Source organism: Pieris napi, chromosome 23, assembly GCF_905475465.1.
Source record: "Pieris napi chromosome 23, ilPieNapi1.2, whole genome shotgun sequence".
NCBI lineage: Eukaryota > Metazoa > Arthropoda > Insecta > Lepidoptera > Pieridae > Pieris > Pieris napi.
This window is the reverse complement of record NC_062256.1, coordinates 4033203-4058942: the sequence shown is the minus strand read 5'-3', so window position 1 is coordinate 4058942 and position 25740 is coordinate 4033203. Positions and strand designations below refer to the sequence as shown.

At 33.4% G+C, this 25740-nt stretch overlaps 4 protein-coding genes across 6 annotated transcripts in view; 3 read left to right on the top strand and 1 right to left on the bottom strand.

Moving 5' to 3' along the window:
- LOC125061200 (cytoplasmic aconitate hydratase-like) overlaps window positions 1-3644 on the top strand; it is a 32132-nt gene extending 28488 nt beyond the window's left edge. The window contains exons 20-22 of the mRNA XM_047666442.1: window positions 1101-1197; window positions 1673-1858; window positions 3071-3644. Coding sequence (XP_047522398.1) covers window positions 1101-1197; window positions 1673-1858; window positions 3071-3181 — 394 coding nt within the window. The 3' untranslated portion in view covers window positions 3182-3644. The remainder of the gene's footprint in view (window positions 1-1100; window positions 1198-1672; window positions 1859-3070) is intronic.
- Window positions 3645-4421: 777 nt separating this feature from the next.
- On the top strand, window positions 4422-13648 carry LOC125061436. Of its 2 annotated transcripts, XM_047666898.1 has the most exons (6): window positions 4422-4568; window positions 7311-7414; window positions 7909-8011; window positions 8476-8614; window positions 9864-9963; window positions 13533-13648. In XM_047666898.1, the coding sequence occupies exons 1-6, from the start codon at window positions 4454-4456 to the stop codon at window positions 13608-13610; spliced, it is 639 nt and encodes a 212-aa protein (XP_047522854.1). In that variant the 5' UTR covers window positions 4422-4453; the 3' UTR covers window positions 13611-13648. The 2 variants fall into 2 exon arrangements, with proteins under 2 accessions (XP_047522854.1, XP_047522855.1); XM_047666899.1 differs by lacking the exon at window positions 9864-9963.
- LOC125061439 (MIP18 family protein galla-2) lies at window positions 13639-14650 on the bottom strand. Its single transcript, XM_047666905.1, has 2 exons — window positions 14288-14650; window positions 13639-14108 (listed from the first exon to the last, which is right to left on the bottom strand). Exons 1-2 carry the CDS (start codon window positions 14559-14561, stop codon window positions 13918-13920), a joined length of 465 nt encoding a protein of 154 aa, XP_047522861.1. The 5' UTR covers window positions 14562-14650; the 3' UTR covers window positions 13639-13917.
- A 290-nt stretch (window positions 14651-14940) lies between these two features.
- The window catches only part of LOC125061419 (intersectin-2-like), a 32711-nt gene continuing 21911 nt past the window's right edge, over window positions 14941-25740 (top strand). Inside the window, exons 1-13 of one of the 2 annotated variants that reach the window (XM_047666869.1) lie at window positions 14941-15098; window positions 15461-15584; window positions 15936-16034; window positions 16356-16434; window positions 17030-17833; window positions 18966-19056; window positions 20274-20425; window positions 22088-22320; window positions 23232-23240; window positions 23986-24096; window positions 24204-24268; window positions 24538-24720; window positions 25420-25531. In XM_047666869.1, coding sequence (XP_047522825.1) covers window positions 15465-15584; window positions 15936-16034; window positions 16356-16434; window positions 17030-17833; window positions 18966-19056; window positions 20274-20425; window positions 22088-22320; window positions 23232-23240; window positions 23986-24096; window positions 24204-24268; window positions 24538-24720; window positions 25420-25531 — 2058 coding nt within the window. In that variant the 5' untranslated portion in view covers window positions 14941-15098; window positions 15461-15464. The remainder of the gene's footprint in view (window positions 15099-15460; window positions 15585-15935; window positions 16035-16355; window positions 16435-17029; window positions 17834-18965; window positions 19057-20273; window positions 20426-22087; window positions 22321-23231; window positions 23241-23985; window positions 24097-24203; window positions 24269-24537; window positions 24721-25419; window positions 25532-25740) is intronic. The other variant, XM_047666870.1, reaches the window with a different exon arrangement.

Below are 25740 nucleotides of genomic sequence, written 5' to 3'. Positions count from 1 at the left end.
TGGGAGAGAGTGAGAAAGCGACAGTAAAAAGAGACAGACACATAAATTAATAGGATTTGGCGTGGGAGAGAGTAAGATAGGAGGCATTATACAGTGTATAAACTTTAAATTAGTAAGATGTCAGCGTGGTGTGTTATTATTGAAGTGAAACTTCTTTAGAATCGTTGTGATTTCAAACCGGATGCAACGGAAAAAGCGACCGTAAAAAGAGACAGACGCATAAATTCGTAGGATTTAGCGTGGGAGAGAATGAGATGGGAAGAATTGTGCAGTGTATAAACTTTAAATTGGCGTGTATTTGATCATTTTCTGAATTAAAAAAACATAGATGTGCAAAAAATTATATAAGTAATAATCATCGAATTTCAAACTTCCATTATTTTAGTTTTTATCAAATTAAAGATTGATATTGATATTAAACTTATAAATGAAAATTTAACTAGGACTATGTTAGTTTTAGTTATGCTATGATATGCTATGTTAGTTAGCATTTAGTTAGTGAAAAAAGTATAATTTACATATAATTCATTATAAAAACTTTGTTTTTGATGGTTTCACTTCTACCACGTGTGAATTGCACACATGAGTTTTTTTTGTTTACTGGTTCACTAAAATAAGCTATGTTTTAAAGGCACACCCACAAACACACTGACACTTTCCCTCACAGCCGAATTAGGTATTACTTAGTTAAATGTATTAAAGGGCTTTTATTGATTTTTCTTCTCGTAAACCTTTTTGTATATATTATGTATTCCATCTGTGGCTATATCTATGGTATAATTGTTTTTGTTATATATAGTTTATGTTAGCTGTAGAATTACGAAATAAATGGAAGAAAATATTTAATAATCAAAACGCGCCTAGCTTATATTTTTTTTATTAAGTTATTTTTAATTTATATATGTAACTTATAAATATTTACTATCACAATACAAACTTAGTTATTTTTAACCTTATCTCTTAGGAATATGTATTCCGCAAGAAATTTCACACATGTGTCGAAAGTCTAGTAATGTTTAATATATATATAAATAGTAAATTGTCAAAAAAAAAAAAAGTGACGTAGATACGGTGTTATACATTTATCATCTGTATTACAGATACGCTAAGGAGAATGTTCCGCTGATAGCAATAGTGGGCAAGGATTACGGATCTGGCTCCAGTCGAGATTGGGCTGCAAAGGGACCTTATTTATTGGTGAGTTATTTTTTTTAAACATGTACACACATGTCATAAATGTTTTTTGAGGTCAATGCCCTTTCATTAAACTCTAATGGGAATATTAATTATAAGTTTTATCCCTTTTTAATTCGATATGTATATATGTATATTATAATTGCTAATAGATTTATTATATTAAAAAATGTATATAGATACAATTATAATCTGTTTTTGGGTCAAAACAGTTTATATAAAAACGTAAAGTTTTTTTAAATTATTTTACATATATATAGTAAAAAAGGAGTTTTGTGTCTACCAGGAATCACTACTTATTGACCAATGATAATATATTGTTATGGAATACCACAAAATTAAATATAATTAATATTAATAAATAAATAAAAAATTAATAATATTAAAATTGTGGTCACTAAGGTACAACATAACCAAGCCATTGAAAATACATATTTATTTGTATTATAATAAATTCACAAGACCAATTTTTTCCTAGGGCATCAAAGCGGTTATAGCAGAGTCGTTTGAGCGTATCCACCGTTCCAACCTCGTCGGTATGGGCATAATGCCGTTGGAGTTCCTGCCTGGAGAAAGCGCTGAAACCCTCGGGCTCTCTGGGGAGGAGTCTTACTCCCTTCACGTGCCAGAGAATCTTCATACTCACCAGCTGCTCACTGTTAAGGTGTGTGTGAGTGTGTGTTTTTTTTTTAATTTAAGCATTTAAAAGTAAAGGTACGAAAACACCAGAAAGCCGGTTTAACCTTGGGCCACGCCTCAGCATAAATTCCTTTTCTGTCTTTAGATAAGGGAGCGTTCAAGTATAGTAAAATGGGGGTGGTCTTGTAAAACGTGTTTATGTGTTACAGGGGTGGGAGGGTGTCTTGAACTACGCTTTATTGTTTTTAATACTATAAACTCAATTATTAACAAAGGGAGCGTTCAAGTATTTCGTAACGAAACGGGGGGGGGCTCCTTTTGTAAAACGTTACGATGCAGGGCAGGTATTGAATTACGCGTTATTGTTAATATTATTTTCGACTTTCCAGTACTTAACACCACATAATGGTCACTGGGTGGTCACGAAACGTTTTACTAATACGTTGTACGTAATACTTGGGTACAGAAAAGCGTTACGGCGCGTTACTCCCCCCATGGGAGGGTGTCAATAATCTCCAAAAATTGCGTGACCTAATACTTGAACGCTCCCAAAGGTATTTTTGCGACTCTGGTACTTTACGCCACATAGTCACTTAAAACATTGGTTACTTGGTGGTCACATGGGGGATCAAAAATTGCGTTACGTAATACTTGAATAAGAGGAAAAATTAAAAATATGTATAATAAATATATTTGATGCCCAAATAATAATTCAACAATTGCCAAAAAAAATCAAATCAATTGGGTTTTTTTTTCAAAAACCCAATTGATTTGATTTTTTTTATGTATTTTAAAACTTTATTATTAATAATTTTTTTTTTTTTTCAATTAATTATAAACAATTAAAAATTGATGAAATTTAAATAAAAATCACGTGACTATAAACGCGCCATGAATGATCGATCACCATGTTGTGACGTCATAATGTTAAAGCAATTTACAAATTCAAATAGATCAAAACACTGTATTTATTATTTTTCTATCAACTGCAATGAATGACTAGCATTATGACGTCACACGCGCTTGGGTTTGTTCGGCGTGTTTTCGGTACTGGATTCAAATATTAATTTTTATTTTGAAGTAACTTTTGAATTATTGCGAAAAAAAATAAAACAAAAATAGGTTTGTTATAAAACTTATATATGATCTTTCCATTTATCACAAAAAATTTTTTTTTTCAAAAACCCATTTATCTTAGTATTTAGAGTTGATTTAATATTAAATTTTATATTTCTAGGTATCAACAGGAAAGTCATTCCAAGTGAAAGTCCGTTACGACACTGAAGTAGATCTCACCTACTTCAGAAACGGAGGCATCCTCAACTATATGATTAGACGGATGCTGTGATCCCATCCGGTTTATGACCGCGCGTGGTGACACTTTACGAATTTAACGGGTTGGGAATGGCCGCATATTGGCATATTTTTATTTATATAATTTATCCTTATAGACGTGTTTTTGATTTTTTTAATAAATTTAATTATTGGGGTGGGGAAAATATAATGAATTTTTATAGTGAGTATGAACTTTTAAATGAATATATAAATAAGGATGCAGAATTTATGTATGCACCGCAAGCGTACTGCAAATATACAGTGTGAATAAATAAAAATAAATAAATGAATAAAAAAATCATACTTTTTATATTTTATAATTGTGCGAGGTGGATAAATTCAACTAGCGACGCTTGCAACCTTCTTTTTTTAACTGGAACTAATTTATAAAATGTTTAGTTCCTATTCAAATTATATTTGCTATAAATCTAAGAATATATATAGAAATACCAGTTTATATTTATAGAACAATTGCGTAGGTAAAAATATGTAATCTTAGGAATAACGTTTATATAAATTTATGTAATTAATGTTAATAAAAATAAATTTATATTGTTTATGTTGTGTTTTATTTAACTTAAAGATTTCACAAATTCTTAAGGAGTTTCTAGTCTAGTGTTATATAGCTTTGAGCGTGAATTTTCTTTATATAAATTTGTTTTTTTTTTACTATTCAATAAGGCTATCGATGGTATAGGCAGCGGCACGTAAGTCTAGCGCTGGCCGATACGTGGAGGGGATTGCTGCGCATGTGTACTGTCGCGCGGGGGACAAAATGCGACTGGAGAGCCAATCGACGCTCTTCATTCCGCTAGCCCCCCTCAGGTACCTTATTTTTTACTTCTGCGCAATAACGGTCAGCGCTAGAGTTTCGTGCCGCTACTTGTACGTAATCTTTTATATTTTTGCATTTTAGTAATATGTGTGCCAAGTACAACAATACTTCTCAAGCTGGATAACATATTAAAGCCACAAAAATCTTTTGAATTATGACAATATTTTCAAGATGGGGCAAACGTTTTTTTTTATAACTACTAATATTACTTTTAAACTTCAAGGCTTTTTAATACCAAATTTTAAAAAATTGGGTGGATATAACAAAAATTAATACATAAAAATTAGTCAAGCTGTTTCATAGGGGTTACAAACTCACACACACGATTTATATATTTAGAGAACACACTTAGGTAAATCGTATTTTTTTAATTACTCAGCTGATTTAAACGTATGGCACTTTATTAAAAAGTATTAAATCGAGTTGGTTGTGAAACAATTGGTTACGAAAATGCGTGTTATAATATTAATTTTGTGTGTTTATTTGGTTGAATGTAAAATTAATTCGAAGGCATTAACGGAATCTCTTGGGCAGGAGGTTATAGAAATAGGTGCGCCAGTCAAAGGTTTGTATACAATAACTTAATTTCATGAGCTGTGTGTTAGGTTTCAGAATCCTTCGGTTAAGCATTTTCACTCTGTGCAGTGATGAACTATACGCAAAAAATACTTCCTTTCACAGTAAAATATAAGCATACTATAACAACCCTGAAGTTTATTAGTATTTACGATCTCACCTGCACTTGATGGGAGCAGTGTTGGCCTAGTGGTTTCAGCGTGCGACTCTCATCCCTGATTTCGTAGGTTCGTTCCCCGGCTGTGCACCAATGTACTCTCTATGTGCGCATTTAACATTCGCTCGAACGGTGAAGGAAAACATCGTGAGGAAACCGACATGTCTTAGACTCAAAAAGTCGACGCGTGTATCAGGCACTGGATCACCTACTTGCCTATGGCGAATGCTACACGCTCGATATTTATCGTGATATTTGGATCGTAATCCAGAATCACGATGTGTAGTACAGGCGTATGGCGAATGCTACACGCTCGATATTTATCGTGATATTTATCTTGTATTTTTTTAGTATACTACACACTCGATACGAATCGCGTCAGTACGACGGTAAATTTCATTGAGTACACTCGTACGTTTCGTATTATAATAATGAGTAACAATATTAAGAAAGCTTGCGTTGCTATTATATTAGCGATAGCATTGAAAAAACGTATAAAGCGAAAGAAATGGGCGAAACATTGGTTTCAAGATAGAGAAAAATATACACATCTGAATTTATTAAATAAAATTCGGGAATACCAAGAAATGGACGACTATCAATCGGCTTTTCATTTTTATTCAAAAATTTCAGCATATGAAATACCCAAGACTTTGGATTGTATACATTTTCCGCTGCAGCACCCGATCGCTTCGAATCTGTTATTTTTTTAAATTCTTTTCTATAGTTCGATTTTAATGAATTGATCTATGCAATCACGTCTTTAGCGGTCGTGCCTGGTTTAATTTTCTTAAAAATGTCAAGCAGCTGCTCATACGCATTCGCCCTTTTCACTTTATTAATTATGTTTGCATTTGAGCTGTCCCATATCTCAGGTAGTGTTTCTAATACAAGTATAAATTCTTTCATTAAAAGTGTTTTTGGTCGTTTGTTTGAAGTGCGCTGGGCGCCGACTCAATATGCGCGTCCTCTTCCATCGCTGGCAGAATTAATTGTGACGCGATAAATATCGACCAGAGACTAGACGCTCGATATTTATCGACGATAATTGATACGGATCGTGGATTTTTAGATTTCTAGAAATCCAGCGATCCGTATCACGTATCGTGATACGCCTGTACTACACATCGTGATTCTGGATCGCGATCCAAATATCACGATAAATATCGAGCGTGTAGCATTCGCCATAAGTATAGGCTGATTTACACGTATTAAGTTGCCAAGTCTTAACTAAATTTCAAGTGAGTTAATTTTAAGTAACCGTTTACACGTAAAAATACTAAATAATTAGTTAAACTCATTTATTCGCTCAAGATGGACGACCACAGAACAAAATATTATAGGATTTTCTCTTCCTGATTGGGGATTTACTGTATTGTATGCTCCAATACATGATTGTGAAGGTTCTGGGGACTCAACGTAATACGTATTTGAAGAAGGCGAAGGAGTAAAACGGCTACTATTATTCATTGTGGAAGGGGTTCTACTACTGTTCATTAATTGTTGTATACGCATATCGGACAAATAGTTTTGGATATGTTTTTGAGCTTCCAGCGCCGAAAGCAAAAGCATAGCTTTGCAATGACTCCGCCAGCTTATGCTTTTCACTTAAATTTAACTAAATTTTGCCTGTCCAAACGTGTCAAGTGATTAGACACGCCCACCAACTTAACCGAAAAATAGACAAAATTCTATTCTACCTTGTTTAGTTGCAACTAAATTTTAACTTGCAACTTCTCACTAAATTCACTGTTTACACGGGTTAAGTTACTTAAAATTAAGTTAATATTTAGTAAATTTTTAGTCAACTTAATACGTGTAAATCGGCCATATGGGACACCTCAAATGCAAACTAGGCAAACTACAGAAAATAATTTAAAAAATAACAGATTTGAACCGATCTGGTGCTGCAGCGGAAAATGTTTACAATTCAAAGTCTTGGATATTGATATATATCAGCATATACTGATAATAATAATAATAATAATGGCAACGCAAGCTTTCTTAATATTGTTACTCATATTGTAACACGAAACGTACGAGTGTACTCAATGAAATTTACCATCGTACTGACGCGATTCGTATCGAGTGTGTAGTATACTAAAAAAATACCAGATAAATATCACGATAAATATCGAGCGTGTAGCATTCGCCAATGACAAATGATCGTGAAACAGATTCAGAAATCTGAGGCCCAGACCTAAGAAGATTTTAGCGCCACTGATTTATTTATTATAAAATGTGAAGAAGAAGAAGACAAAATATTAGAGATAAATAGGCAACATAAGAAATAATATTCACTTTTATGTAACACCATAGACTAACTCATAGTAAGTTTCATAGTAATTTTGGACAAATGATTGATAGTATTTGTACCAGCTTCGTTTGAAAAATGATCATGAAACAGATTCAAAAATCTGAGGTCCAGACCTAAAGAGGTTGTAGCGCCACTGTTTTTTTTATCTGCTCTTGATATAAAGAGAAAATATTTTGTTTTAATGCACAATACAATATTTTCAGTGTTCTTACTTCTTTGAGTAGAATACACTTATATACATAGAGACAATATTTTAGAACTGCCAGCTGAATTGGAAGAGGAACCATCTGTTGAGAATGACGGGGACGTCACCAGTACTACGATACAAGTCGCTACTAAGCAGGACACTCGCAAGAAAATGGCATGTATTGTGTGAACAAATTTTTCACGTTTAGGGTTACCAACTCATGGGACGACCTACGACCTCGGCATTTCGCACTGTAGTGGTTGTGTTAAAATAAAGGTTGATGATGTACAGTGCCTATGGGAGCGTTCAAGTATTAAGGGGGGGGGGTCCTTTTGTAAAACGTTACGATACTGGGCGGGGATTGAGTTACACGTTATTGTTAATATTATTTTCGACTTTCCAGTACTTTACACCACATAATGGTCACTTTTAGGTATAAAGAGTCACTGGGTGGTCACGTAATGTTTTACTATTGGGTACAGTAAAACGTTACGGAACGTTACATGAGGGCGGGGGGAAAAACTGTAACTTAAATAAGTGTAGATTGAGTATGTATTCATAATTAGTCTTCCTAAGAGGTCGTTTTAAAACTGGCGACGTTAAAAATACCATATCGAAATGTATGAAAATCGTTCATAGAAAATAATTTTAACAATGTGTTAATTTAGGATAAACAAGGGAAGGATATAGACAAGATAGATGGGATAAAGCAGGACGACGAAGAAGTTAGGATTGAAAAGGAACTGGCTGAAATTTACAAGGACTCTTCTGGTTAGGCGTTTATAACTTAGTAGTAATTAGTATTAAAATCTATAAACAGTCTTTTTAATCTTCTAAACGTAATTATTATTGATAAATGTTCATTTTATACAATAGTTTATGCTCCTGTTTATAATATCCGATTAATATTACAAAATTAAAAGCTTCGGTAACATCTATATAATTTTACGAACGATGTTTAATTTTGGAGGGAAAGGCTAAATTAGACTCTAAGAAACTCTGCTCAGCAAGCCAAGACGGTACTTCACTCATCGCTTGCAACCGTATAAAGCGCAAATTTGAACCCACATGGAGTACTGTTCTCACCTCTGGGCGGGAGCTCCCCAGTAGGTACCTACAAGCTCCTTCCTCTTGACCTTGTAATGAAGAACGTTTCGAATCGTCGACAACGATTAGAATAGTTGTTCAAACTTAAAAGTTGTAAGTTTGAACAACTATTCTAATAATATGTTTAGATTATAAATCGGAGAGCAGTGAAGAGAAAGAGAAACCGAAAACCGAAGTGTCTACTCAAAATACTACAACAGCTTTGATTGGAAACTTTACTGATGCCTTGGATGGGGAAGAAAAACCGATAGGAAGAATGAGGACGAAGTACGTATAAATTGTATTTTAAATTATTATTATTATATAAGATAGAGAATGATTTTATTTTTACACAAATACAGTATTTACAATTTTCTTAACCTATAAAGTAATAATAAAAATAATTAAAAATAAATAAAATCAAAATCAAAACAAATTTAAAAAGTTTGGTCCCGGTGGCAGTGTACCTTTAACGCTGGCAGCATTTCCTCGCTGTATTTCGAGACTTATTCGTTGAGCCAGGAAAGTGCCAGCTCTGGGGTCACCGGTACTATCTACTAGGCGCCAACTTAAATCTTTAATAAGCGCCTGTGCACTTGAACCCCACGGCTCAAGAGTCTCTACTCCAGAGGGAACAAAATCGAAGTTGGAGGAAAGACTCTTATATTTGTGCCGTTTATTATTTTCTGCCTGCTCTGCGGCCGCCAGCTTTTTTGCTTTCTATCTTAACTTATATAAGATTAGTTTTAAAAAGTAAATATTTATTTAAACTTAAATAATAAAAGAGGTTCTACGAGTGCGATACTCTTTCAGTCGTTAATAATCTAGACAAAGAAATGACTATTAAATTCGTATAAAAAATAAGAACTTTTATTTTACCATTATTTTTACTTTGGGAAACTACTTATGAACTGTCAAATTATAATAAAAATCTTCGTTTAGCTAGACAGAGGCGCTAGATAAGATTTACAAATGTTATTGACGCAGCCTTTACATTCTCGCTTAATACTATGTCGAACTCATTATGCCCACTTCAAGCAGAAGGCTGAAAGAATGATTACTTGTATTATACATAACCCTATATTTTAATGATAATAGTTTTCATTCTACTTAATTTTATTTTGCCTACGATACAGTCACCAATTATTTGTCTACGTGTGCAGACAACGTTAGCTCGTTTGATGAAAACGAAAACATCGTGAGGAAACCGGCATGATTTAGACTCAAGGATAGACTTGTGTCAGGCACAGAAGGCTGATCACCTACTTGCCTATTAAGAAAAATAAATTATCACAATACAAGGACAAAAATCTGGCTGTACTGCAACATATTTTTCTAAATACTCCTTTATAAGATTCATTTGTGATCCAGTGATGATGCAACGGTGTTTGAAGAAGACACATTTCTTATTATTGCACTAATAATTTTCTATTTCGAAACAATAACTGTTCTCGATTCGCTTCCAGGGTAAATAAACGCAGCATTATAGTAAACATAATCTATATATTGATTAGCTAATAATGAATTAATTTCATAGCTTCAAGTTTCAACCGAATTCTAACAACGCTAGAGAAGTTGAAAAATTCCGGACATCTGTTGATGAAATTACTTGCGATAGGAACAAATTGTCCGCTACTGTTAGTAAAACAATTTATATTTTTCCCGTATTAATATTTTATATGCCGTAGCTTCATGCTATATAGTATACCTACACATACGTAGTCGGTCCCAAAGTTCTGTCATAAATGGAAAAAATGATAACAACAAAAGTACTGATCAGTTTTTAATGAGTGATATATCAATTCATAGTACATTAATTAAGGAATAGAAATAGCATAAAAATATTCGAAATGACCTCCCTTATTTTTAATACAGGCCCTTAAGCGCCGCGGCCAGTGGTCTATCGCAACACGCACCATGTTCATGTCGATTTCAGTCACTGATTTTTTTAAAGACGACTTCAGACTCTCCAAATTTTTATGGGGTGTATCACAGACCTTCCTCTCTAAGACCTGCCAAAATTTATAGTCCAAAGGATTAAGGTCCGGACTGGAGGAAGGCCAATCCTCATGTCTAATTAAGTCGATGTTTTGACGCTCAAACCAGGCTTTAGTGGTCTTGGCTTTGTATGCAGGCGCAGAGTCCTGCTGGAACACGAAGTGATGTCCCGCAAATAGGGTGCTGGACAGGTCTTTGACAAGGCGATCCAAAACCGTCTCTTGGTACACCTTAGCACTGGTTTTGACCCCCTTTTCGCAAAAATGAACCTCAGTTAGCCCGTAATAGGACACTCCCAACCAGACCATTACTGATGATGGATGATGTCCATGTTGCACCCTTGGAACTTTATTTTCAGCTTCTTCAGAACTCTTAGCGTACACTGTATCATTCTGTTTATTGTACTTCTCTTCAATATCGAAAAATTTTTCATCCGTAAAGAGGATATCACGGTGTCGGTTTTTCGCGTACCGCTTAAACAACACCCGCGATCTCTTAAGCCTTATTGCTTTTAGACGAGCATTAAGTAAGTTCCCACTCTTTTTTTGTATGCTCGTAGACCAAGATCTTCATTTAAAACCTTTTTTATTGTTTTCCTACTGACACCCATCTGCAAAGCCATCAACTTCTGTTTTCGGACATAATTTCTTACTATCCGCGCTTTGATAGCTTTGATTACTGCTGGTGTTCTTGCGGAGCGTGGCCGACCAGTTCTTTTCTTGTCCTCAACACAGGAGACTTCAAGGTACCTATCAATAGTACCGTACACAAACCTAAGCGTTATATTTGTCACCGTAAAATTGTAAAAACCGTTAGATTGTAATCTATCTCGCGAGATTATAAACTGTCGAAAGATTGTCAACTCAACATACTGCTTACAATTTAACGTATTATTTATTATTCGGTAGATTGTAATCCATCGAAGTGAAACCGTCAAATTGTGAAACGGCCATTTTCTACTTTTCTATTGGTTATAAGAGATGTGACATTCTCGTTTTCTATTGGTTATAAGTGATGTGACATTCTCGGTAAATTAATCGAATCGATTTTTCCTCATTTGTTAATTTTAAAGTTGAACCTAATCGAATCGATTATTTCCTCATTTGTTAATTTTAAAGTTTTGAGCAACTTGAAAATGGTACTCGGCGAGTGCCCACAGCGGTGCAACACAACAACAACTATTCGGTCTTCTTTCAATGTCCACTCCATCGTGAAAAATTACTAGTATAAGATCCCGCTATACAACGACCTTCACCGAGATGCTTATTTAATGAAACATATTTTATATTAAATTTAATATGTCAATAAATATAATCCATATGGGTTGTCTAGCAAATTTCAGTCCAGAGTATGTTTAATTAATAATTTTAAAAAAATATTTTTTTGAACATTTCACCGGTATGATTATTAGATAAATTCTATACCAATCGAAAGTATGAAGCCCATAGAATATGCAAACTTTATGCTGCCCATTCTTTTCCGGTCACAACTATCGGTTTGCCAGGTATAAACAGGTAAATCTGTACTAGTATTTTGCAACGGTCTGTTTATTGAATGAAATTAAAATGAAATTCAAGATTATTTCATTCTGAACACGGTGGTAAAAAAATTAAAAATACATTTTTTTTTTTAAATTATTCAGAATCCGAGTCATAGGACATAAAACTACGATCTTCAACTTCTAAATCTTCTTCGTCATCACTTTCTGTTTCACTTTTTTCGACAATGTCTTCTATCTTTAAAGGTGTATGATCGCCAATGAATCCTACTGGTTTTAAATATTCATCTATTCTTAGATGAATATTTAAAACCAGAACCTGCGGTTCTCCGTCCGCAGTTCTCAGGCTCAAATTTCACGCACAGCCACATGGAATTTACGAAAATAAAATATATATTTTAATATATATATTATATTTTAATATAGAAATATAGAAGATGTATTAGCTAAGATAATTTTAAAATATAAATATATATTAAAATATATATTTTAATATATATTTATATTTTAATATATATATTATATTTTAATATAGAAATATAGAAGATGTATTAGCTAAGATAATTTTAAATAATAATAATTTTAGCAATATTTGAAAATTCGACAACCGCAATTCTGGACTGATTTTTCGCAGCCAACCCTATACCACCGTGTTCAGAATAAAATAATCTTTAATTTCATTTAAATTTCATTCAATAAACAGACCGTTGCAAAATGCTAGTACAGATTTACCTGTTTATACCTGGCAACCCGATAGTTGTGACCGGAAAAGAATGGGCAGCATAAAGTTTGCATATTCTATGGGCTTCATACTTTCGATTGGTATAGAATTTATCTAATAATCATACCGGTGAAATGTTTAAAAAAATATTTTTTTTAAATTATTAATTAAACTTACTCTGGACTGAAATTTGCTAGACAACCCATATGGATTATATTTATTGACATATTAAATTAAATATAAAATACGTTTCATTAAATAAGCATCTCGGTGAAGGTCGTTGTATAGCGGGATCTTAGACCATACGGAAAGTTATTGTTTTTTAAAACAATAGTCAAACATTCCAAAATAGAATGCAATAACTTTTTTATAAAATCCTGCTCGAAATTTAGAAATAATGTGCCAGTGACAGAACTTTGGGACCAACTACGTATAAGTACATATTTGAAAACCTTGATATAGTAGGGTATTTTTTTAACATAGATAAAAAAAAAATTATCTCCATTTAATTAAATAATTAATTTTTTAATTTTTTTTTAAATTCCATCATGAATTCCTTTTTTTTTTTTAAAGTAGGTACATTTTATTTTAGCCGAAAATCAAAATATATAATATTAATTATAAAGAAATATCTTATCTAGTATGCTAAGATAAGCTTGTTATTGACCTCCTGCCTAATTTAAATAAAGATAATTGTAATAATTGAGCAATGTTTGTAGCAGTGACTTGTATACCTGAGGTTCAAGGTTTGACCTATGAAAGCACACCAATGGACTTTCTGTCTATTTACACATTTAACATTCGCCTGTACAGGGAAGAAAAACATTCTAAGGAAATCAGCATGCCAAAAAACAAATGATTAATTATAATCATATAATGTAAAATGTTGAGTGTAATTACAACCTTATAAAGTGTGTCCTGAAGGTTTGTTTTAAAACTTATTAGTATTATTTTGAATAAAGGTATTATTAACTCTTAATCTTTTACAGACCACAGGACCGAATTCAGCAGTTCAAGCCGCACTTAATTTAGCATTAATTATTGCAATTACTATACTTGCCTTATAAATTTATTTGCCTTCTAAATTAAACATTCTTGGATTTTACCGTTTATTTAATACAAAAATAAGCTACACAATTATTATAACCAATCTTATATTTTTAACATGATTAACACTAAACTTACTTTACACTAAAATTTTACAGATTCAGTGTCAAACTATACATTATATTATATATAGGTGCTGACATCTACTTTTGTTTTCATATAAACATTACACAGTTACTGAGTGTAATACACAATACTACACTAAACCAACTCACTTTTACATTTATTTTTACACATTAGAATAAACCTTAATATACACATTATACTCTAAACAGATCGAACACACTGATTTATAATTTGCACTAAGTTGTTATTCTCTAATGCAGCTGCAATCCTTTCTTTATCTGCTAACTGTTTGTTTACTGCATGTTCTGATACATGAGTTCCTTCTGTCACCTCAACGGTCACTTTAAACCTGCTTGGCAGGGCTCGGAGAAGTTGGACTCGAATTGAAAGACCTAGAAGATAATTTAGTTTTTATTTTTGCTGCACTACTAAATATGCAATAAAGACTGCAGATCTAAAATAATTACTACAACTATAGCCTTTTTTATATTTTAAGCCATACATGCCTTAATTGTGTATAGCACAATAGACGTAAGACAGTTAAAATTCAAAATGTAACTTCAAAACCCACCTATCAACGTTGCCATGCTGCAATGGGGAATTGTTGGTGTAAAGTACACATGTACCAAATTATTTTTATTATCAATAATAACATTGCTCTCCTCGACAACACGAAGTTCTTCTAAAGTCAAGGGATGTTCTGGGTCGCTGATGTTTCGGATGATATCAAAAATTTCACGTTGGTCAAAATCATCATTCAGCTCTTCATCCAAATCGCTTTTAGTAACTTCTCGTACCGAGCCCTTCTCATACACGTTAGGGTTTAAATTATCAGCGACTTTCATGGCTAAATTTAACTTTTCTGCAATCTACTAGTTAAAAATAATAAATAAATATTATTTATTACACACAGTCAACAGCGTGTTTACTATTTGATAACAATTAACAATGTCGACAATGTTGACAGCTGTCAGTTACGTAATTATACAGGTACACGCAAATCTGCTAGAAATTGACATAGATAGCATAGATAACAATAATGTTTTTAAAATTTATTTAGTAAACACTAAACAGACGTGAACTATTTGAAACTACTTAAAAATGTTTATTTCCTTAAATGACTTCGAATTACCTCAAGAAATAGGTTTACAATTCGATGAAATTTTATTTAAATTACATCTATAAGGCATTTTTTCCATTATCTAGTAAGTTATGTCAATTATCAAGTTCAAGTTGGTTTAAGTTAAAAATTAAGATGACAGTTCTCGATCAATACACAAATCGAGGGAGGTCTTCTCACAATTTTTCTTATTACAAAATTGATCTAGAAAGGGAGGCGTAAACAGTACAGATTTCTCACATTGTACAAGCCAAAAGGAATTGTAAGTAACATTTGGTATTTATTAATATATATCGCTACAACAAAGCAAAAGTTTTTTTTAAATTGTTTTACAGTGTCCTTATTAAATTCTTAATAGATTTAAATTAAAAAAGGAGCAATATTGTTGGTTTGCCAGTATTTACGGTCCCTGTCTAACTACCATCTGTCTAGGAGAAATACGATAGCCTAGCCCTGTTACTTTTGTATTCATAAATTTAGATGATAACTTTCTTTGATGTATCTTACAATATCTTCTATTAGTTGGTGTCTCAAACCATAAAAAAGTCAATTTACAGATCTAGTAGTTTAAAAACATAGTACACAATAACTTTAATTTTTACAATAAGTTGAATTATTTTGTAGCACCATGGCTGATCCGTGGATGATACAGCCACACGAGCATGCCAAGTTTGCTGAACACTTTAGAAATATTGGCCCTGTCAATGGCATCCTCACTGGAGAACAAGCTAAAAGATTTATGCTACAGGTATTACCATTATTCCTGGGATAATTTTAACATATTAAAGAGTAAACCATCCTTATTTTTAAGTAATGTTTTGATACTCATGTAGAACTGACAATAAATTTTAGATGTGAATTACTTCAGAGATATATTTTTGTTTATAAGTCCCTCTTATTATATACAAATGGTCCACCCCATACCTAATAGTTACGATTTTAAGTCACTTTATTTAAGCTTTACTTATTACATTAAAGTATGTTTTAACTAAAAAATAATCATATGGAATACTTCTATTTTAATAATGTAATTAACTAGAGTTCTTTCTTAATAGATAGGGTGGATGTTGTTGTCTTAAGTATCTACTATATTTTACAGTCCCAGCTTCCACCACTGGTTTTGGGTCAAATATGGACATTGGCAGATACAAATGCTGATGGAAAGTTAGATCTTAAAGAATTTTCAATAGCTTGTAAGGTATGTTTTCAATATTTCATTATTTCTAATATTATATAACAGGTTTATATACATATAATTGCTTGCTGCATGACTTTCTAATTATATATCTTATATTATGATATAGTGTTTTTGTAATACAGTATCACACAAGACAATACATTTCTTTTTATGACGATCATAAGTGTACATTGTGTTACCTATATGATTAAATGATTTTTGAATTTAAAGACACTGGCTGGATAAATAATTAACATATGAGTTTAGTAATGAAAGTGAAAGGATGTTATAAACTGTTTATTAATGTTTAATATGACCAACTAAAATAACAATGTCTTCCAGATTATCAATTTGAAACTGCGAGGTATTGAAGTTCCAAAAACCTTACCACCCTCACTTTTGGCATCTCTTAGTCCTACAGGTATGTTTATTAGTTTAAGACATACTAAAAAAAAATAACAATAGTTTAACTTAAGGATAATCTCATTAAAATTTTCTTCGACATCACCATAATCTATTCATTTAATTACATGCTAATTACTTGTTTGTTTTATTTAAGTGGTTATATAACAAACATATTATGTAATATATAACAAGGGCACATTTTATAAGTAAATCTAAAAAGTTTAAATACTTAGGGAGTGTTCAAGTTTTACGTAACCAATTTTGGAAGGGGTGGGGTATTCTTTTGTAAAACGTTACGATGCGGGGCGGGGATTTAATTACGTGTTATTGTTTATATTATTTTCGACTTTCTAGTACTTTACACCACATAATGGTAACTTTTAAGTATTAAGAGTCACTGGGTGGTCACGAAACGTTTTACTATTGGGTACAGAAAAACGTTACGGTGCGTTACACGGAGGGGGAGGGGGGGTGTCAATATTCATATATACGCTCCCTTATTATTAATATCAATATTATTATAAAGATACACTTATACAAAAAAAACTTACTAGCACGCTTATCTTATATGCAGGTGTCTTAAAATATTAAAAACAATATTTATTTTACAGGACCTAAACAGAACTTCCCACCCCCAAAACCACCAATCCCACCAATGCCGGCCGCCATGACACAGCCACTTATATCTGGCTTACAATCAACCCCTACTCAATCTCTTTTAGGAGATTTATCACCACCAGGCAAACATACTGTACCAGACTTGATTTCTGGTGTAAAACCAACTCCGCCTTTAATCCCTCCGCAACCCGCTCTTAACCAACCTTTAGTTGGCATGACTCCAATGTCTCAACCAATGATTCCTAATCAACCACTTCTTAGTCAGACACCACAACCTGTCAGTCAACCTTTAATCCCAACTTCTCAGCCCTTACTTGGTTCTGAAGCGATGATATCACAGGCGCTTGGCTCACAGCCTCTTATGTCACAATCGTTTATGGATTCTCAACCAATGTCCCAGTCATTAATGGGATCGGCCCCGATTATGAGTCAACTACCACAAACTTCTCCAACAACAGCTATGGGGGCAATGCAACCCATGACACCCCAACCTATGGGTATGACACTACCGACTAGTCAACCCATGGGGATCAACCCACCGATGAATAGCCAAGGCATTACACCTCTAATGGGAATGTCACAACCCATGGGTGTTCAACCAATAACATCGCAACCTATGCCAGCCCCTCAACCGCTGGTAGCAACTCAACCTCCCATCCCTACTGGGACCACTGTAGCCTCAATGGTTAGCCCTCCAAAGAGCGGAACACCGACCACTGCGGGCTCGGTGCTTGGTGCTCCTGTAACCTCCACGCCGATAGCGGCTGTTAAAAGCGATTCCTTTGGATCTAAACCAGGTGAGAATTGTTATGTATATGTAGACAGAATCAATTTTTATTTACTAATACAATAGAAAAATATTTTTTTTTTTTTAAGACAATTCACACCAATTGACCTAGTCCCATGCTAAGCTGGTGAAGCTTGTGTTATGGGTACTAGGCAACGGATATACATACATATTATAGATAGATAGATATATAAATACATATTTAAACACCCAAGACCTAAGCACAACACCAAATGCTCATCACATCGATGTTCGTCTCAGCCGGGGATCGAACCCGGGACCCATGGATTCGCAGTCAGGGGTACTAACCACTAGACCAATGAGTCGTCAAATAAATTGTTTATTTGCAAAGAAAGTGGTACATTTACATCGATTAATTATAAAAATCCGCACAATAAGCCATATAAAAATAGGCATGCAAATATCACATTAATTTTCATAATGTCATAATAATAAGTTAATTATAATTGTTGTCTAAACGTATGGTCTAAATACTCTCCCTATAAAGGCACCTTGCCTTTAAAAATTTAATGATCTTTCCCTTGAAAGCATTACATGGCAGTGATCTTAAACTTCTAGGAAGGTGATTATTAGTTTGATAGCCATGACGTAACAATTTGTTGAATACATCGTGGTGTAACATGCAGACACCCACAGCCGTTTTATACAAACACTAGCCGTTTCGCGCCCGCTTTGCTGGACGATTAAAAAAAATTTTATGTTTCATTATTTTTTTTTTTCTTCATATTTTTATTATTCTTCTTTTTAACTTCCCGCTAAGAAAATTGAAATATTTCGAAAATCGAGTTTTTAACAGATGTTGACGTTTAGAGGTTCTAGGAAGCCTCCCCGAATGTTTCCGCGGTGAAGTCCGTATGGATAAATTTTCATAAAAGTAAAACAGCAATAAAAAAATGAAGGAACGTTGGAATTTAATATATAAACCATCTAGGAAAAATTTCGCATCGAATGGTGGTAGTTTCATGTCGATACGATCAGTGGTTTAGGCGTGATTGAGCCTCAAACGAAGACCATTTTCATTATATATATATAGAGAAGATAAATCATAATGATGACAAAGTGCTTTGTATTAATATTTAATATATTTGACTGACGCATTAAACTATTTAATTTGTTTTCAGGGTCAGGTGTAACAAGTCCTACTGACTTGCCGATGGGCATGGTTAGTCCTCCGCCTGTCGACTGGAGTATACCACAGCCACAAAAATTGAAGTAATTATTTCTCATTTAAATAAAAATTGCAAATTTTCTATGCTTTAGGCTTAAGTTTTGTTGTGCTCTGGTGCAAACGTTAAAAATATTAAAATGAAAACATGAAGATGTTCTTTCGGGCACCGGTGACTCATAAACATTTTCGTAGAATAATAAACAAGTGAAGTATTACCAGAAATCTCGCTGGTATTTTGATATAAACATTTCCGAAATCAATATCGTTACAACGTTAAACGTTAACTTTCTCTACAACAACGTTGTCACATTCTTCCGTCGTTGTCGTTGGAAATTCCGAAGTAATAAAACCAGTGATCCAATCCTTGATTTTCTTCAAATATCTGATATGTCTCCTGGAAAGCAAATTCTAGAATTTGTGTCGGACACATGCCATAGATTTTTGCGTCTATTCCGGTTTCCTCAGCAAGTTAATTGCACACATGACAGCTCTGTCTGCCAAGTTTCGTGCCGAGACTAATAATAATAATAATAAAAACTTTATGACAAAAGGGTTTGTGACATAATTCATATATCGCTAGTCCCCACACTAGGGAGGCCCTGTGTTGTGGGTAACTAGTAAACAATTATTAAAAAAAATAGTAAATTAGTTAAAAAAAAGATGATAATAAAATAATAATAATAGTTATAAATTTAGTGTTACAAGTGAAGTGAATGAGTGAGAGTGTGAATAGGTGTGTGTATTTGAGTGTAGCTGAAAGTTGTTATGATCGTCTGTGTCTGTGTTAGTTTTTGAAATCTCAAAGTTATACCAAGATATGTAGTAATGCCTCTGTAGATTTCTTATAATTAAATAAATAAATAGATTCGAAATCCAATTTGGCTAGTTTGGTTTCTATGTGACTTGCTAGTTTATGTATGTTAACGTAAAATTGTAAACACCGTTAGATTGTAATCTATCTCGCGAGATTATAAACTGTCGAAAAATTGTGAACCTCAGCGTACTGCTTACAATTTAACTTATTATTATTCGGTAGATTGCACTACACTAACTTAGTTATCATTCAAACTTCTTTGATCAATTACAGATTAATTTTACTTCCCAACAATTTCATATAACTACCGAATAATCATACCTTAAATTGTAAGCAGTTCGTTGAGGTTAACAATCTTTCGACAGTTTACAATCTCGCGAGATATATTACAATCTAACGGTGTTTACAATTTTACGGTGACATGTATATCATTGTTATTGTATCAAGGTACACGCAGCTATTTAACGCGACTGATCGGGCCAAAGCCGGTTCTGTATCAGGGGCTCAAGCTCGCGCCATAATGCTTCAATCACGGCTACCACAACCCACGCTGGCTCAAATCTGGGCATTAGCAGATTTGGACTGCGACGGAAAATTAGGTAAGGTTATATTAACAGATTTGATAAATACTGCAAGTAAATCGAAATATATCATTATTACATAATTGCTTAAACAAAAGACTGTTGTAAGGTAAATTTCACGTTAAAGACATAGTAGTAAATGCATGAAACTACATATATGTAACATCACTCGAATGACATATAATTCTTAACCTAACCCCGCTATGTATTAATTAATGCAGAATAAACAATTAGCTTTTACATTTACTTTTTAAATTTTCTATACATCTAATTTTCTCAGTTTTGTAGGGTCAAAATGTAAATTAGAAATGAGATGACAGATAGAAAAGCCTTTAAGCTAATCATCCGGATTGTTCTAGTATGATAATCGTGTAAATAAATAAAACGTACGCCTAATATAACACGCTTATATAGTCTATCTCACTCTTATGCGTACCGGCTGCACCGGCCGCGCTTACGCTACGTCACCGATCTCGTCAGAGAGATGTGAATACAGTCATACTGTATACGAACGCATACGTTCTGTCCCGCTCTATCGCGTATTGGCCGCACCTATATTACGTCATCGTGTGTTAGGTTTTTTTCGTTACGGAATTTCTTGATTCGGTCGCCGCGCTCAAAGCCCGCGATAAAAGCTATGCAATAGCTTAAAAAAACCTTTGTTTCTTTATTAATTAATTAGTTAATTCTTGCTTAAGAATCTTCCAACCATTTATATAAACCCCTTCTAGCTAAAGACATCTAAAGTCCAGCCAGCCAGTGGCTATACAATTATATGGACCTTGGCCTCAGATTGCATTTGTTTCGTTGATCATTTTTATTTCTTAGACCAGTAGGTGATCAGCCTTCTATATGACACATGTCGAATTTGGATTTGAGACATGCTCACGATGTTTAAGGTGCAGACATAGACAGAAAGTCATTTAGTGTACAGACACGTATTGATCCTGGCGTTGGTTCTCAGGGATGAAATTCTCACGCTGAATCCTCAAAGCCAACATCACTACATATTATAAAACAAAGTCGCTTTCTCTATCCCTATGTATGCTTAAATCTTTAAAACTACGCAACGGATTTTCATGCGGGTTTTTTTAATAGATAGAGTGATTGAAGAAGGTTTATATGTATAATAACATTCATTTAATATGGATGGAGAAATACTGTTATTTTTGAGGTTTCTAATGTGATGTCGTAAATAGTAAAAAATTTAATTTTTTCCGCTTACATTGTGAACCCTACAAGATTTATCAAAATAATGTACTAACGTACCCATTGAAAAGGTCTACAGAAAACTCCGCGATGGTATATGTATACCTATCTCTTATGGGTATCCCACAGTAATTTTTTTGTCATTTACTTTTTACGACAAATAATGGCTAATTTTCGAAGCGATTTTAACCAATACAGCATTAATCCTTATCCAATGAAATACCTTAAATACATTGTTGATTTAATATAGATCGATATGGCCCTTTACAGCATATAATTTAAATGAATATTTTCGAAGATATTACAAATTTAAAAATTGCGGAACGCATCGCGTCGGAGGCCGCGGTTCTCCCTATACTCTATAGCACTTTGAATTTAGTATCAGCATTGCATCCGTACGAAGCCGGGGCGGGTCGTTAGTCTATAATAAAATCATCTAAATAAATAATAACGCATTTATGAATTAACCAGGCTGCGAAGAATTTGTACTAGCAATGTACCTATGCGAGAGGGCTACCCAGGGTGAAGCACCTCCCGCAAAACTACCTCTAGAGATGGTGCCTCCAACATTCAGACGTGACTCGATCACGAGCAACACAAGTGCCAAGTCATATGAGGAGAGAAGAAGAGAGAATATGGCACGGGGACAAGCGGAGTTAGAGCGACGCCGCTCGCAGTTGGCCGACGTCCAGATGAAAGAGAAGGTAATTGGCACTTTTGATTAAAATTATAATCTAATTTAGCAACTGACACAAATGTATTTGAAATTAATTAAACAGAATAAAATTTAAATGAAATCTGATGTTATGAAAAAAAAATTGCTATATTTTCATAAATTTATCCATCGATTCTTCGTTGCAGTAAAAATATACAGAAAAAGTATAATTCTAGATAAAAAATAAATGTTCATTTACCAATAGAAAACACTGGTTTCGCTCATAATTCTTACTTACAAGTAAATAAAGAAACGTGCGTGCGTACAAAGTACACATGTCAGAAGTGAAACTTCTTTGGCCAACTATTTTTTAAGTCTTGCTCATATTTATACAAATCTAAAACTTTAGATTTCCGAGACTTAGAGGGAAGGAAACAGGAAGACATGTTAGGAATTTAATGAGTTTAATTGTCATTAAAATATTAAGTGTCGAAAATTAATACAAATAATAAATTTAATTTTTTTAATTTATTTCTTCAAGGTTTCAAAGAGATTTCAATAAATAATTTTGCATAAAATGTAAATTACTAATATTTCATAAATTTTCTTTACGAAATTTTAATTTTAAAAATAGAATTTCTAAGGTAATTGAGTTTATCACTCTATCTCAATCGGTCTTAATCGCTCTCTCCCTTTCGACAAAAACGCTGCACATTTTCGTGACGTTCCGTAAAAATTTTACCTTCATGCGCCTAAAGAAGTTTCACTTCAAACAATATTTCATTTACCAATAGTAAACACTTGTTTTGCTCATAATTCATACTTCCAAGTAAATAAAAACACCATTAAACAGTGTTACCCTTAATTAAAAAAATTAAACGCATTAATAAAGTGACAGTTGACAACCAAAGGACAGTCTTTATAATTTTAATAATGGGTTCGTCTATTTCTTGCTCTCAGGAAGAGGAGGTGATATAAAATAGTGGTTTTCTAGTAGCTTTCTTCTAGATTTGTATGGAATGTATATACTTAAGTCACGTAGATTCAGAGTAGAGTGGCTAAGTATGAATCTCTTATGTCAAATTGACATTGACAAACGAAACTCATGGGTAGCGCTAATTTCTGAATCTTACCTTAGCTAGTAGATGCACAAATTAGATTTTTCATGCACTTTTCTAATGTGTGTGAGATTTTAGTTTTAATACTGCAATTCAAAACTAAACCGCTAGAAATATTGCAGCCTATACAATTTCTGAATATCGTCAATAGGTATGGCCGGATAGTTTAATAGAAAAAAGCAGTAAAATAGTTTAAAAAAATGAACAATCTGAGTAGCGCTCTGTGTGTTTAGAACTTCAGTTCGAAACACGGTAGCACGAACAAAATTAAAGTATTATTGTCGAGTATATACGGTTGAGCTGTATATAATAATACTATTAAAAAAGGTGTGGTAATAAGTATAAAGAAATATTAAAAACCGCTTTCGCCCATAGTTTCGCCCGCGTGAATTTCGTGTCAAGATGTTTTGGATATTTTACGACCTTACAATAAGTGTTATCAATTTACATAAAACATCTTACCCTCCTTATACATCTAAACCTTCCCCTAGAACCACACCATCTATTGGTAAACCGTAGAAAAATTCATAGAGATAGACGCGGTAGTATTGTATATGTATTCATCAATATAAACTCATAAGTTGTATATAATATAGGCGGAAAGAGAAAGAAAAGAAAGAGAGGAGGCGGAGAAGAAAGAGAAGTTGCGCCAAGAGGCTCTAAAGAAGGAACAAGAGGAATTACTGCGTAAACAGAAAGAAGAACAGGTACATAATAAGCATAGATGGACATAAATATCTAAATGAAATATTGTTCAATATTTCAAACTAGAAGACTTTTTGTTTTGTGTGAAAATGGTTTTGTCGCCTTTCAGGAAAAACGTGAAGCTGCTCGCAAAGAGATGGAAAGACAGTGTCAACTTGAGTGGGAGAAGAAGAGGTTTGTAATATTCAAATTCTCATAGTGTCCAGGCTAAAGGTAGAAAGCTAAGCCAGTCTTACCACTGACTGGCCCGAAAGACCAAATAGCTAAGGCCGAGAAATCGTATATATCCTTAGCGGTCAGAATAACTTCGCTATAGCCGTAGATTGTGTGTCGCTACAGTTTGATGCATGATTGATTAAAAAAAATATCTGCTTCAAATAGGAAATTGAATTTTCTACATTTAATGGTCGTATCGGTACAAAGAAACTTAAAATATATTCTAGAACGCGTGAATTGGAAACTCTTCGTACGGAGGAGCAGAGTAAAGTTCTAAGCTTAAAAGCACGCAGCCAAGCTTTATCCGCTGAACTTAATTCCGTGAACTTAAAAGCTGGAAACTTGGCAAAGGATATACGAGAGACGAGAACTGCGGTGGCAACTGCCAAATGTACTATTGATTCTATGAGGTGAGTGATGTTCATCTGTTTACCAATTTTTACTTATTTTAGTTGTGTTTTCTACTCTTTTAAAGGGTTTTTTTTGAGAAGCAATTATAGACAACAAATTTTTCACAGATTAGAAAAAAAAATCTTTTTTAAAAATAAAGGTTGTATTGTGTCTGTACTGTTTCCTTTTCGATAAATAAACTGTCGCCGTGTAATCTACTTGTTGATAACTATATTTTATTAGTAAAAAAAATAAATCAGTGGCGCTACAACCTTTAGGTCTTGGCTTTATATTTCTGAATATGTTTCATGATAATTAAATCTAATAGGCAAGTAGGTGATCAGCCTCCAGTGCCTGACACACGCCGTCGACTTTTTGGGTCTAAGACGGTTTTTGTCGGTTTCCTCACGATGTTTTCCTTCGCCGTTCGAGCAAATTTTAAATGCGCACATAGAAAGAAAGTCCATTAGTGCACAGCCGGGGATCGAACCTACGACCTCAGGTATGAGAGTCGCACGCTGAAGCCACTAGGCCAACACTGCTCTATATTTTATTAGGACAAATTGTATTTAAATTCCGATCTCTGGTAGCTACTACAACGAGAATTATTTACGTAACAACAGAAATCTTGGAGGTTTTTTTTTGTGCTTGGAGTAGAGGACCATGGGGTCTTTTATGTTATACTTTGTTGTGTCAATAAATATTTTTGGTTGACACAGGTCGGACCGAGACGCAAATATGTCAGAGATGCAACAACTAAAGACGAGAGTCAAAGAGCTGAACGCTAAGCAGATATCTCTTAACAAGGAAAAGGCAGATATTGATGCCAAGGTATATTTTCTAGTCTTTATTTATTGTTTTTTTTTACAGAATGATAAATATAATATTTTTTTAATAGAACTATTACAAAAAGTAGTTAAAAATATTCGGTTAAAATAATTTAAAATATTTTAATTCGGGTATAAAGCGACCGAAAAAACTTTTATGATTCTAAAAGGTATACGTATATACTTAAAAATATTACGTTTTTTTTAAACATT

What these genes read in the sequence shown, in the direction of transcription:
- LOC125061436 (XM_047666898.1), top strand. Translation starts at nt 4,454, where the DNA reads ATGCGTGTTATAATATTAATTTTGTGTGTTTATTTGGTTGAATGTAAA. An exon ending in AATAGGTGCGCCAGTCAAAG is followed by an intron (nt 4,569 to 7,310) that starts GTTTGTATACAA and finishes ACAATATTTTAG; the next exon opens with AACTGCCAGCTGAATTGGAA. An exon ending in ATAGGAAGAATGAGGACGAA is followed by an intron (nt 8,615 to 9,863) that starts GTACGTATAAAT and finishes TTAATTTCATAG; the next exon opens with CTTCAAGTTTCAACCGAATT.
- LOC125061439 (XM_047666905.1), bottom strand. Translation starts at nt 14,561, where the DNA reads ATGAAAGTCGCTGATAATTTAAACCCTAACGTGTATGAGAAGGGCTCG. An exon ending in CAGCATGGCAACGTTGATAG is followed by an intron (nt 14,109 to 14,287) that starts GTGGGTTTTGAA and finishes ATTATCTTCTAG; the next exon opens with GTCTTTCAATTCGAGTCCAA.